This window comes from Haliotis asinina, chromosome 8 (genome assembly GCF_037392515.1).
Source record: "Haliotis asinina isolate JCU_RB_2024 chromosome 8, JCU_Hal_asi_v2, whole genome shotgun sequence".
Taxonomy (NCBI): domain Eukaryota; kingdom Metazoa; phylum Mollusca; class Gastropoda; order Lepetellida; family Haliotidae; genus Haliotis; species Haliotis asinina.
This window is the reverse complement of record NC_090287.1, coordinates 48,730,333-48,743,850: the sequence shown is the minus strand read 5'-3', so window position 1 is coordinate 48,743,850 and position 13,518 is coordinate 48,730,333. Positions and strand designations below refer to the sequence as shown.

The following is a 13,518-nucleotide window of genomic DNA, read 5'->3' as shown; positions in this document are numbered from 1 at the left end:
AGTCACTTTTCAGAGACACTGTAGGTGTAATTGTAAACCATCTTGGTTTGATATTCTGTATCCAAAGTTTTGTTGAAAACGGAACCATAAGAAATACTCTTATCATTTGTGAGCAGTGCAGCTAACCAGTTAATTAGTACAGATTTTGCCTCCGGTACTTCGATCTCTGACAGTAACCTGATGGACATATGTATAGGGGAAGGGCATCACCTGGGAGGCATCTTCCAGTGATCTGCTGGACATGTGTGTACTGGAAGGGCATCACCTGGGTGGCATCTTACAGTGATCTGTGATCTGCTGGACACTTGTATAGGGAAAGAGCATCACCCAGGAGGCATCTTACAGTGATCTGCTGGACACATGTATAGGGAAAGAGCATTACCCAGGAGGCATCTAACAGTGACCTGGTGGACATGTGTATAGGGAAAGAGCATCACCCAGGAGGCATCTTACAGTGATCTGCTGGACACATGTATAGGGAAAGAGCATCACCCAGGAGGCATCTAACAGTGGCCTGGTGGACACGTGTATAGGGAAAGAGCATCACCCAGGAGGCATCTTACAGTGATCTGCTGGACACGTGTATAGGGAAAGAGCATCACCCAGGAGGCATCTAATAGTGACCTGGTGGACACATGTATAGGGAAAGAGCATCACCTGGGAGGCATCTTACACTGACCTGGTGGACACAGTTTAGAGGAACGGCATCACGCCTATATGAGCAAAAACGCAGTGGAAGGTCACAAGTGAAGGCTGAGGCTCGCTTTCAAATGTAGACCAACACTAGGATCTTCTCTATTTCTAAACGACTGACCGATATGTAATGGTAAATTCCTTTGCTGGTCTCAGACATTGTTACAGGTGGCATGTTCACACATGGTTTATGAACTCTTTTAGATCACTTGATACAGTAAACTTATTTTGCCGTAAAGAATGATTTTTTGAAGAAATACTTTCTACTATAGTTTCCACAGTAAAAATCTGATGGAGGAGAAACTATAGATAGATCATTATCGGTCATGGATGTGAGACCCCTGAATGTAGAGCCTCAGGTGTTATCCTATGCTTAAGATAGCATCTGATAGTTTTATGGTAATGTCTAGATAAAGTGGGTGTAGATAGTTGTGATAGTTCCCAGATACCTTCAGGCATCTCCCACTGTTCCTCACACTCTGGTTCTGCTGATGGGCTGGAGGATGTAGAACAATGATTAGATTGTCAGTGGTGACAGGATGACCCCCATGTTGGGTACCTCTGCTTCTACAGTAGATCATAGATGTCTGTACTTCGATGAACTGAATACGCATGAAGTATATGGAAGGGTTATTGCTTAGTTTGAGATGAATTGATTGTTGCTACTTCATTTTATATCTATTTCTATCTTGAAGTTATTGTTAGTTTGGTAGGCTAATTTATTTTTTAGACATTATCAATACCAAGAAAAGGTCAGGGGAAGAACTGGTTCATTATTTGTTGGATACAGGAAGTGTTAGAACTCAGGGGAACTAGAATGAGGATACACTTCACTTCATGATTGTATATAAGTAATGATTAAGTTGTTAATTATACCTTATGGTTTATTGATTGGGGGTCATCGAGTCTGCACCAGACATTTCAGTGATCATCTGCATGAACATTGATTTATGCAGTCGGGATATTATGAGATGTGTCCACCAAGTCAATGAGCCTGACCACTCTATCCCATTGCATGCGTCTTATGACCAGCACAGATTGCTGAATTCAAATTGTAACCTGGATCTACACAGGTCTGGTATAATTGAAATCAGACAATATTGCTGTACAACTGTGTAGCAGTTCTACACTTTCAAGAAAGTGGAGTTTTTAAGTCATTTAAGAATTCCTTTTATGTTCTCAAATGTATGTTTGTGTAGGTTGTTTAGATGAAACCGTCTGGATGTACAGTTGTGTCCCGTGGCCAATTTAGGAGTGTGGTTTCAAATCAATTACAGTGTTATCATTTCAAACTTTCCTCCGACATGTAGTTGCTATACTATGATCAAACTGCTCAAGACAGTACTCACTCAGCTTACACACTTGCCATGCTAAACACTCAGGCTGATACACTGAAATATTGTGACTTGCTCACTAACACATGCACAAATTTTAACCCGTATCTACATGGAATGCAGCAGTCTGGATCAGCATTATAACTTCAGTAGGTAGTTAGAATTAGTCTTGTTTACCTCTAGTCTTGAGGGACGGTTGGGTAGTCTAGTGGTTTATAAGGTATTCTCTCACCACGCTGAAGTGTATTTGTGGTCTCCCTTGCAATTATAGTGCTGGCATATTGCTAAAAGTTGCATAAAACTATATTCACTCACTAATTCTAGTCTTGTATGTCTGACAATGTCTGTTTTTACTGAATGAAGCTGTCAATTGCACAGAATGTAGATATCGACCTTGTTCAAAGTGTTCTAGTGGTACTTTGACAATGTTTTGATGTGATGAAACATCTGTATAGGGAAACAATGATGAATATGAAACATGCCAAACTATGAAGAAAGTTACAGACCATTTTGCTCCACATTTTACAAAGTGAATCATGAACAGGGTTAGATATCACATTGCTTCCAGACATTTTTCCGTCTGAATGTAGTTATAATATTGTTAACCTTTTGCTTCCCTAATGGTCCTGCAGAGAACATTGTCAGTTTCCAACTTCATAACTCACACAGATCCTTCTTCTGTCAGCATCATACACAAACTCATGGCTTTCACCATAGTGGCAACTATCTAGATCTCCGTCATTGTGGGCTTCCTCCCACAGACGTGGCAGACCCATGATAACACAAGGTCATCTGCTGAGAAGCAGTACAAGGTTGTGTTAGGTGTGTTGTGTCCGCCAGTCAGGGAGTCGTTTGATCCTGTTCCTGTATTAATTGTGGCCTTGGTGGGAGGAGTGTCGTAACTCCTGTACTTTAACATAGGTTAATGTTAGTCGCAGCAGTGCCTTCATTTCGGGGAATGAAGTCCTGGAGTGTGCACACTTTCTCCTCTCATCACTTTGGGCTCAGTGATAGGTGTAAACACATTTTGACATTAAACCAACATTTACACAGGTCCAGAGACGTCGTTTCACATGATTTTATGTCTGAAATGTAAATCAGCAACAGAAAAATACTGGCTGCATTATGTGATCTGTTTAAAACACAAGTGTATTAAAGTCACAGTTATCTCGGTCGGCAGTTAGATCAAAGTCATGTTTTTGCATAGGTTGCTTTGTAGCTGTTGTGTTGGTTCAAGAGCTGATTTTGGATCTGAATATTATGGCAGTGATAGTGAAGGTTATATATGCTCTTTCCACATAACATTGCTGTATATTCCCAATGATGTGTCTCATGTTATGTCAGTTGGTAAAATAAATCAGGAAATGACAGTCACAGTGCTTTTGAAGTAATGGATTACTTCATCCGATATCACTTCATTGACTGGTTGTGAACTTTTGGTCAACAGATGTATGTTTAGCTGATGATCTCATTCAGACTTGCCACTATTAAACATTTACCTTGATTTGAATTTTCTTTTGATGCCAGAGGAATATTACCAAAGCAAATGTGTAACAGTGTTGTGGTGTAAAATAATTACAAATCAACTGCAAGAAGGATTAAAAAATGATGACTGATTGTCAAAAGTATATTTTCGGTGAATCAGAACTTTGTTGTTTTAGCATAATACTTTTGAATTAAGTAATCTAACCATTATGTTTTAGGAATATTCATGAACAAACATGCCCTCAAAAACATAAATCTATGTGTATCATAGAATTGTAACCACTTTTATTGTTTGATTACAATTCCAGTTATGCAAAACTTATTAGAAACAAACAGGGAAAAATCTGTGGTGATAACATTAAAAATATACATATTTAAAATATAATCTATAACCCTTCACCACAAGTCCTCTGATAATTGATAGTTGATTTGGTTTCTGATTCCAAGTACTACAAATGTGTAACTCTAGCAAGTCTGAATGAGATCTTGAACTAAACATGCATCTTTTTATGCCAAGAACATGTGAAGATCTGTGCAACACATGCTTTTTGTAAGAGGCGACTAAAGGGATTGGCTGGTCAGGCTCGCTGACTTGGTTGACACATGTCATTGGTTTCCAGTTGTGCAGATTGATGCTCATGCTGTTGTTCACTGGATTGTCTGGTCCAGACTTGATTATTTACACACCGCCACCATATAGTTGGAATATTGCTGAGTGTGGCGTAAAACTAAACTCACTCACACACTTGCTGCCAAGGAAAACCAATAACGGACACTAGCCTATCAAAACTTGAAATTTATTCAGTCATGTTGTGATCATATCTTGACCCAGTTCTGTTTTGAGCATAGTATAGTTGCATTATTATATTATTTTGTAATTTAGTAAGTGCTGATTGACGCTTCAGTTACTCAGCTACCAAATCCCACTTTCTGACAGGGATGAAAACTGTAACTTTCTCATGAATGCAGCCTTACTTCACACAATAACAACTGTGCATTCCATGACTCCCATATGGAGCCTCATTTCTCTCACAGGCCTCTAAGATAGTGAAGGTCCCTTGAGATGAGTCCAGATAGCTTTATGGGGATTGCAGATGTGGCTTGTCATACAAGCTGACATAGGACAGTTTGGGATGTTGCTGTTTTGGACAGATTGAAGGCATGAAATTTGTGTGGATAAAGTGATGTATATAAACATCAGAGAGCTGGATTCCGAACAGATGTGATGGTAGGTGCGCTTGTTTGTTCTGTCAACTTCCAAATAAGACTGTTAGTACAAACATAAATGATTGCTGAAAATCAGGAATATGTCATCCAGCAGAAGTGGGATGTATGATAGTTTTGTGACAGGTAGCCATTTGGTGGCTCTGATGAAAAGAACTGGAGAAAGGTCATGTTTTTAAATATAATTGGCTGTCAGTAGTTAGATATTTGTTGATTTTCATGTATTTCCAACAGAAACCCTTTCCAACAAGTGATCTCAACCTGATGATAGTCTAACACAGATGTTTCATGCTATTGTTCATAGTACTAGTCATATGCTGTGCTAGGCATGGTATAGTCAAACTCCTCTGAGTATAATATAGGCTGTTAATAAGTAAGAAAGAGATATATTTTCATCGTATTTGTCCTTATATCAAGAGATTCTTTTTCATTTCCTTGTCACTGACTGGTATTGTATAATATCTCAACGATTAGTCTCCCAGTTTGGATATATAAAATACATTCTTATCAACAGTAAATAGTATCTTGATTCTTGACAATGTTATATTGCTCTTTGTGTCTTACATAGTGACTCACTGATGGAAGACCAAACACTTATGCGTATCCTGCATGTATTATGTCATAATCCTTAGGCTGGATGTTTCCAGGGTTTATCAGCATCCAAGTCTATTTTCTTAATGGCTAGAGTTCCAAGTGCTGTTGTTTTCCATGAGGTAGATACAGTATTTTACGATTGATAACATTCCATTTATTGAACAGAGTTGCCGATGAAATAAATTGAGACCAGGGTAGTGGCAGAAAATAGTACACTACAGAGATGTTGAAATAACCCAGCCATAAATGGAAATGCCAGCTGTCGAATGCAAAGTGCTGTTTATTTTTATTTTGAACACCTCAACCCCAAACTGTGATGGATGTAATAATAGTGCCTCTCACTTTCCTCTCACTTGAAGCATGATCAAATTTTATGCTTGGTAAACAACTCATTTGTTTTCTTTGGGAGGGAGGTAGGTGTTAACTTAATTAGGAATGTTCCTTGTGATGACCGCCGTGTGGTTTACCATAGTCAGTCCACCTACTTGTCACAAGGATGGTTGAGCAGGATAGTGGTTAAAGTGTTCGCTCATCATCCTAAAAACCTGGGTTCAATTCCCCACATGGGCACAATGTGTTAAGCACATTTCTGGCATTCCCCACCATGATATAATGCTGGCATATTGCTAAAAGTGTTGTAAAACTAGACACACACACACTCACTATTTCTGGCAAATTTAGCTTTATCATGGGAAAGAAAATAAACTGTTGTGCACTGCATCTGCCCCACTGGTGTCGTGAGACTCATATCCTTCACCTACATTGAGCATCATGATGGGCCCATGATAGGATTACAGTGGCATGGGATTATGAGTTTCTTGGGAATGAAAACCACAAGGCTACAACTTGTGAGCTGATGGTATATTTACTGGCCACCAATGTACATATTTCTCCTTGTATGTTATACCCTAAACCAGTGGGTGAACAATCTGAAGAGATGTTGTATCATAGGCCATGGGTAGCCTGGTGGTTAAAGTGTTCACTCATCATGCTGTATCCCCCGTGATAGTGCTGGAATAAATCCAAACTCTCACACTCACTCACTATCATACACCAAATACATGAAGACAGACACCTGTTACACCAGAGCTATCTGCTCCTACTTACAGCACAAGATGTTCAGTACATACAATAGAGACCATAGTCCGAGGACTTGCATATAAATATGACACATCCATTAAGACTATTGATAATACAATTATAAGGAATATGACATGTAACACCTGTAAACATACATGATGTCACATGACTATCGACATAGATGACACATCAGTAGTACCTGACTGGCACTTATATAACATCGGGCACATTTCATTGTACATACGTCATTGCATGTGCTCACTGCAGACAGACACATATAAACACACACATGCCATACATTATATGTATATTATTTATGTCATAATTAAGACAGGATGAGTCAGTGCTTTTGATGTTGATAGGTGTATTGATTGATGTGCTTTACTTTAGAATGTTGGACTGTCTTGTGAAGTAAATGGTCCACTTCTGAAGGTGCCTTTTCAGTACAAAAGCAGATATATATGGATCTACAACAGGATACTAAAACTATGGCGTTTTTGTGTGACACTCGACATATTATCATGTGACCTGGCATATTATTGTTTATTGGAAGGAAACAGCTTGTGTTGATTAGTTGATAGATTAAGTCAGGCTTAATGTAATCATTATCTTTCAGTGTAATAATTTTATAATTTTAGACTGAGCATATTGACTTATGGCAGACTGAGGCAGTAGCTTTAAATGAGGCTTATTTCAACATGTCCTAAATACTTTTTTTTAAATTTGATAATGATTCCTCAAATGAGATTCAATTTATGAGTGGTTGTTTTGTGTTTAGATACATGATATAGGCAGGTGTCAAGTTGGAATTGACAGAACGTAGGCAGCCTAGAATGCTTCATTTAAGGATTTACCACTGCAGAGAAGGCTTGGCATTAGACAAAATAATGTGGTTCAAGGACTGTTCGACAGACTAGTAAACAAACATGGAGGGTACCTCAACCGATGGTCCCCTCGAGACCAGTGAACAACTTATGATGTACCACGATACAGTCCAGGCTACTCCTGCTGGAGTTAAGTTAGTCGAATCCTGATTGTATGGTATTGTTGTGATGATGTAATATTTCTGTTTATCAGTTATCTGACATCCAAAGCAGCAATGTCTGTCTTGTGTCTTATCAGAGGGTGGAATTGGTTTTGTTGTTTTTGTTAAGGGTATACCATAATAGATGCTACAGATGTGGAGTGTAATGATAAAGACTTGTCTGAACATGAGTCAGTGTAGTTTTATGCTGCTTTCAGGAGTATTCCTGCAACATCACAGCGGAAACTTCACACATTGTACCCATGTGGGGAATCCAACCCGGGTGTTCAGGATGACAAGCAAATGCTTTAACTACTATCCTACCCCACCACTCCTGTCTCAAGTAGGTAGACTGAGTATGGTAAACCGCGCAGGAGGAACTGACAGGTGAACTTTTAACTGCTAGGATACGACACTACCCCTTGTCTGAACATGACAGGTGGAAGAATAGAGATGAAAGAGTTTCAGTCAAGTAAACACATTGGCTTTAAAGTAATAGTATATCAAACAGGTAGAAAAACAAATGTTCTCCATCTGTAAAATATTCATGAATTGGTTTGTTTTGTCAGTCAGGATATGTTTTCCGATGCTTTCTGCGCTAATTCAGTGTTTTGTTACAAAAATACTCCTGTATCGATATCAATGACTGTTTGTAGTTTATATAGTGATCAGTATGAATGTCTGTTTTAATAATGAAAAATAGTATTCCTGAGGGATGTACAATTTGATTAATGCCCATGATGTGAACTGTGTATGATTGTTTGTTATTGTGCGAGTTGTCACATGTTGTGTGGCTGGGCCATGATGCTGTCAGATTGCTGTGGCTTAACTGTTAAGAAGCTGATAATATTAGAAGCATGTTTTAGGGATCTTTTCTTTCCTTTTGTTGTTCTGACTTTAAGCAACTAATGTATTTCTTTAACCATTTTTAACACATGCTCAAGATCTGTACAGGTTTGAAAGTGCTACTGGCAGGATACATGTATTCAGGAATGAAGTATTGAAGGACAGTGACGTAGAGGAAGTCTGTGGAAAATGTATTGTTTCAGTAAATGAGATTGAAAGCTTTGTAAGGTTAGGTTGTTGGTTTTCATCATAAAACCATCGATATTAGAGTAAGCAAACATGTTTTTCTTGTAATATTTTCTTTCAAAATCATTTTACACACTTACTTCCAGAACATTTCTGAGTGTTAAGGGACTTTGGTGGGTGAAAACTTTGTGGGTTGATTGTTTGTGTCTGTTTTATTATTCTTCCAAGATCTAAAAAATGAGTCATTTTCCCTGTATTTGGCATGCTGGATGGTAACTGAAGCAGAAATAATGGTCTAGCATTAATCAGGTTCCACTCCTAATGTAGTAAAGTGATAGAAGGGTTCTTTCAATGGTTTGTATTGGTCTGACACCTTTATTCATTAAGTACAAAGCATAGGTGACAGACACATGTTCTCTCTGGCCTCTGTGTCATAGAAGTCATGTCTTCCATTTCTGAAGCAAGATGGCTGACCCAGGTCAAGTCACAAGGGCCCAGAATTATCTGGACATGGCTGAAGGTGACCTCATATCACTTGAGAACAAGTAATTGATGGATTGATGGGGACATTTCTTTTGGTGGAGTGTTTATCTTGTGGTGATCAGTTGAGGCTGGTCCTAAAGTTGAGATACATCAACTGTGTTGCAGAATTCCCAGGTAGACATTAGTAAATATTAGAACTACATGGGTTGGCCAGTGGATTTGTTGATTGTGTAGGGCATCTGGTTCACAGGGACTGTAAGGATACAGGCAAGTAACATAAAAGGCAGCTAATGTGATCTGATGGTCAGGCTCACTGATTGGGTAGGCACAAGTCATCATATCCAAGCTCTGCTGATCAGTATACTTGCTGTTGATCCCAGGAGCTGCTGGTCCAGACTTGATTATTTACAGACCCCTGTCTTATAGCAGGAATATTGCTGAGTGCAGCATAAAACTAAACTCACTTACTGTATTGTGTATAGGTTTTAGACCACGAGTCTATATGAACTAATATGGTAAAAGTCCATGTAGATTCTGAGAAAGATAGGGCACAAATTTTGTTTGATAATGCAAATTTCCAGATCTCAGATTGGCCCATGCCTTTTTGGTCTGGTGAAGTACCTCTACTCTCTCATCCACCACCACCCTGTCAAACTGCTATGTTTCAGGGGGTAAATATGTTTTGGGTATCCTGTTCTTCCTGTGTGCCTGGGTGTGTTTATTACAGTAATTTTGGTGACAGTATCATAAAACTAACTGTTGATAATCAACCTGCCTGGCAAAGATTCTTGGTTGGGAAGGGTACCCAGCTACCAGTGCTGGTCACATGAGGAGACCTGATGGAGTGAGTGAGTTTGGATTCATGCAGCTTCTTAGCAATATTCCACTAATATCATGGTGTGGGACACCAGATTTGCACATTATACCTTTGTGGGTCATCTAACCCGGGCTGTCAGCATGACTGTCCCTGACTTTATAGATTGGGTGGAACACAATTATGGGCACAATTTTAAAAAAATTCTTTTTGCAACTCTAGGTTGTTTACATGTCCCAGCATCCAGACAGTTTGGATTGTAAAGCACCACAATCATACTGCTGGTCTGTGTGGCATTAACAACAAATATACAAACGATTCATGACTTTTAACGTATGCATGTATATAACTATGTGTAGCTTAGTTAGCAAATAAAACTAAGGAATTCAGATTTAGATTTTGTTAGTAACATTAGAGCAGAATCATGTCTCTCCACATACTTTCGAAAATACATTAGCTAGTTGTGGATGTGGGTGAAAACCTGTTGACAGATGGAGATGAAGTTGCACCCTTGCTGTGTCTGGTGATGATGATCAGAGGAGGTCCTTCAGACGCTGTTTCATTCAACTTGCTGGTGTACAGCTGACGTATAGCCGCTTGATGCATTAAATCCCATTCACTGATTGAGCCACTCCATCTAATATCAGGAAGAAGACAATGGAATTGCTTCAGTACAACTAAAAGGTTTTCCATTTCAAACAGGCTGCTCTTTAAGAATGTATGCCCGGGTTGTGAGACATACTTGAGTGCAGTAATTCTATCATGAGGAGGAGACAATGTGAGGATTTTGTAATAAGCACAGACATGGTATGTGTGTAGTTGTGATTCAGGCCTTTAAACAATGCATTAGGAGTTGGTATTTGAGTCAGTGTGAGGGGAATAAAATCTACCGTCTGATGAGAAATGCCAAGCTTTTTTGGGTGAAAAGTGGTAAGTCATTTGCAAGCTTTAAGATATGTTGGGTATTACGTGTATTGATTGAAAGACATCTGTAGGGAAGGAGTCATTAATCACCACATGAAATGGATTTCTGCAGACCAGTGGGTCTTTGCCAGGATGATATTGCTCATCAACTCAACAGACATTGATATCAGCCCTGGACTTCAGAACTCCTATACCTTGTCATTGTCATGGCTACAGTGCTTTGATCACTTTATTGGGGGGCATTTCTGGGTAGAAATTTATCCGCTGTATGCCATGTTTGTGAAAACAGACAACAAATGAGTAAGTAAGTAAATGAGTGGCTTTGTGCCACTTTTAGCACTGTGGGGACACCAGACTTAATGGCTACTACAGTAGCTACATTTAACATTGGGTTAGTTCGTACACCATATTTAGAAGTATTTCAGTTCTCTACAGTTGGTTCAGATTGTTACCAGAATGCCTTAATATATCAGAGAATGTTGCAGGTCTTGAATGTTTATACCTTTTGGCATGGGAGATGATTTGGAAATGCTGACTTTCATACAAGGAATGGTTAAAATAGCATCCACACATAATTCATTTCTTGCTGGAATCGGTTATTGATAAGGAGGTCTGCACTGATCTTCCTTCTGATGTGTTCCAGGGTGTGGTGTTGATGTTCGTGTGTATATTCCATCTGTAGATTGATATTGCCACTATGTGAGTGGTGGACAACAGACATTATGTCATTAGTCCTCAGACTGCATCCAGTGATACTTACAGCTTAGACCAGGACTTGTTAAAAAGTTCTGTAAAGGCTGTCTGTGACATGATGAACAGAGACTGATGGTTGCACTGTAGGCATGTGACTGCTGACAAATACTGTCTGTTGTGTTTTAGGGCCATTCGAAAGTTGTTCTGTGCCTGAGACTGTCCTTACTGTTGCAGGGCTATGAGAGATGCAGCCATCAGAAGATGCTAGTGTATCAGGGATGTTTGACCACAGACTTGTTCTGTCCATAGTGTTACAGGGCTGTTAGAAAGTTGTAGCTGTCAGTGATTGATAATTCACTTGGAAAGTGATCTCTTACCAAAACTGTTCATAGAGTTGAAAGGCTATGTGAGAGTTGCACCCATCATATTTTGCATCTGTATCAGAGACTTTTGATCACTGACCATTACTGTTCAATATATTGCAGGGCTATGTGAGAGATGCTGAAGAGCTGGAAGGTGATAGGTGGCCTCCTGGCCTTCTGGCTGGTCATCATGATCTACATGAGCAACTCCCTGATGCAAGGTGGGGAGATCAACCAGCGGGCAGAGCAGCAGCTTAGGAGGGCCCTAGATGAACTCGACAAGGTCAAAGCCCAGAACTTGGAGCTGCAGCAGTTAGCTGCTGACTTAAAGTAAGTACTTTAATATAGCCTGAGTAGGAGGTGGACCAGCATGTAGGAGGTGGACCAGCAAGTAGGATGTAGAGCAGTGAGTAGGAGGTGGACGAGTGAGTAGGATGTAGACCAATGAGCAGGAGGTTTACTAGCAAGCAGGATGTAGACCAGTGAGTAGAAGGTGGACCAGTGAGTAGGAGGTGGACGAGTGAGTAGTATGTGGACCAGTGAGTAGGTGGACCAGCATGTAGGAGGTGGACCAGTGAGTAGGATGTAGACCAATGAGCAGGAGGTGGACTAGCAAGTGGGATGTAGACCAGTGAGTAGGAGGTGGACTAGCAAGTGGGATGTAGACCAATGAGCAGGAGGTGGACCAGCATGTAGAAGGTGGACCAGTGAGTAAGAGGTGGACCAGCAAGTAGGAGGTGGACCAGTGAGTAGGATGTAGACCAATGAGCAGGAGATGGACCAGCAAGTAGGAGGTGGACCAGCATGTAGAAGGTGGACCAGCAAGTAGGAGGTGGACCAGTGAGTAGGATGTAGACCAATGAGCAGGAGGTGGACCAGCATGTAGAAGGTGGACCAGTGAGTAAGAGGTGGACCAGCAAGTAGGAGGTGGACCAGTGAGTAGGATGTAGACCAATGAGCAGGAGGTGGACCAGCAAGTAGGAGGTGGACCAGCATGTAGAAGGTGGACCAGCAAGTAGGAGGTGGACCAGTGAGTAGGATGTAGACCAATGAGCAGGAGATGGACCAGCAAGTAGGAGGTGGACCAGCATGTGGAAGGTGGACCAGCAAGTAGGAGGTGGACCAGCAAGTAGGAGGTGGACCAGCAAGTAGGAGGTGGACCAGCAAGTAGGAGGTGGACCAGCATGTAGAAGGTGGACCAGCAAGTAGGAGGTGGACCAGCATGTAGAAGGTGGACCAGCATGTAGAAGGTGGACCAGCGAGTAGGAGGTGGACCAGCAAGTAGGAGGTGGACCAGCGAGTAGGAGGTGGACCAGCAAGTAGAAGGTGGACCAGCAAGTAGGTGGTGGACCAGCAAGTAGGAGGTGGACCAGCATGTAGAAGGTGGACCAGCAAGTAGGAGGTGGACCAGCATGTAGAAGGTGGACCAGCAAGTAGGAGGTGGACCAGCAAGTAGGAGGTGGACCAGCAAGTAGGAGGTGGACCAGCAAGTAGGAGGTGGACCAGCATGTAGAAGGTGGACCAGCAAGTAGGAGGTGGACCAGCAAGTAGGAGGTGGACCAGCAAGTAGGTGGTGGACCAGCATGTAGAAGGTGGACCAGCGAGTAAGAGGTGGATCATCATGTAGAAGGTGGACCAGCAAGTAGGAGGTGGACCAGCAAGTAGGAGGTGGACCAGCATGTAGAAGGTGGACCAGCAAGTAGGAGGTGGAGCAGCAAGTAGGAGGTGGACCAGCATGTAGAAGGTGGACCAGCATGTAGGAGGTGGACCAGCAAG

The 13,518-nt window shown here is 41.0% G+C and overlaps 1 protein-coding gene across 5 annotated transcripts in view; it reads left to right on the top strand.

Moving 5' to 3' along the window:
* LOC137294246 (alpha-(1,6)-fucosyltransferase-like) overlaps positions 1 to 13,518 on the top strand; it is a 114,707-nt gene that overhangs the window by 82,857 nt on the left and 18,332 nt on the right. For 4 of the 5 annotated variants that reach the window (XM_067825242.1, XM_067825243.1, XM_067825245.1 and 1 more), the window contains one exon: positions 11,866 to 12,072. In XM_067825242.1, coding sequence (XP_067681343.1) covers positions 11,879 to 12,072 — 194 coding nt within the window. In that variant the 5' untranslated portion in view covers positions 11,866 to 11,878. Of the gene's footprint in view, positions 1 to 4,618; positions 4,741 to 11,865; positions 12,073 to 13,518 lie in introns of those variants that run through there. The other variant, XM_067825246.1, reaches the window with a different exon arrangement.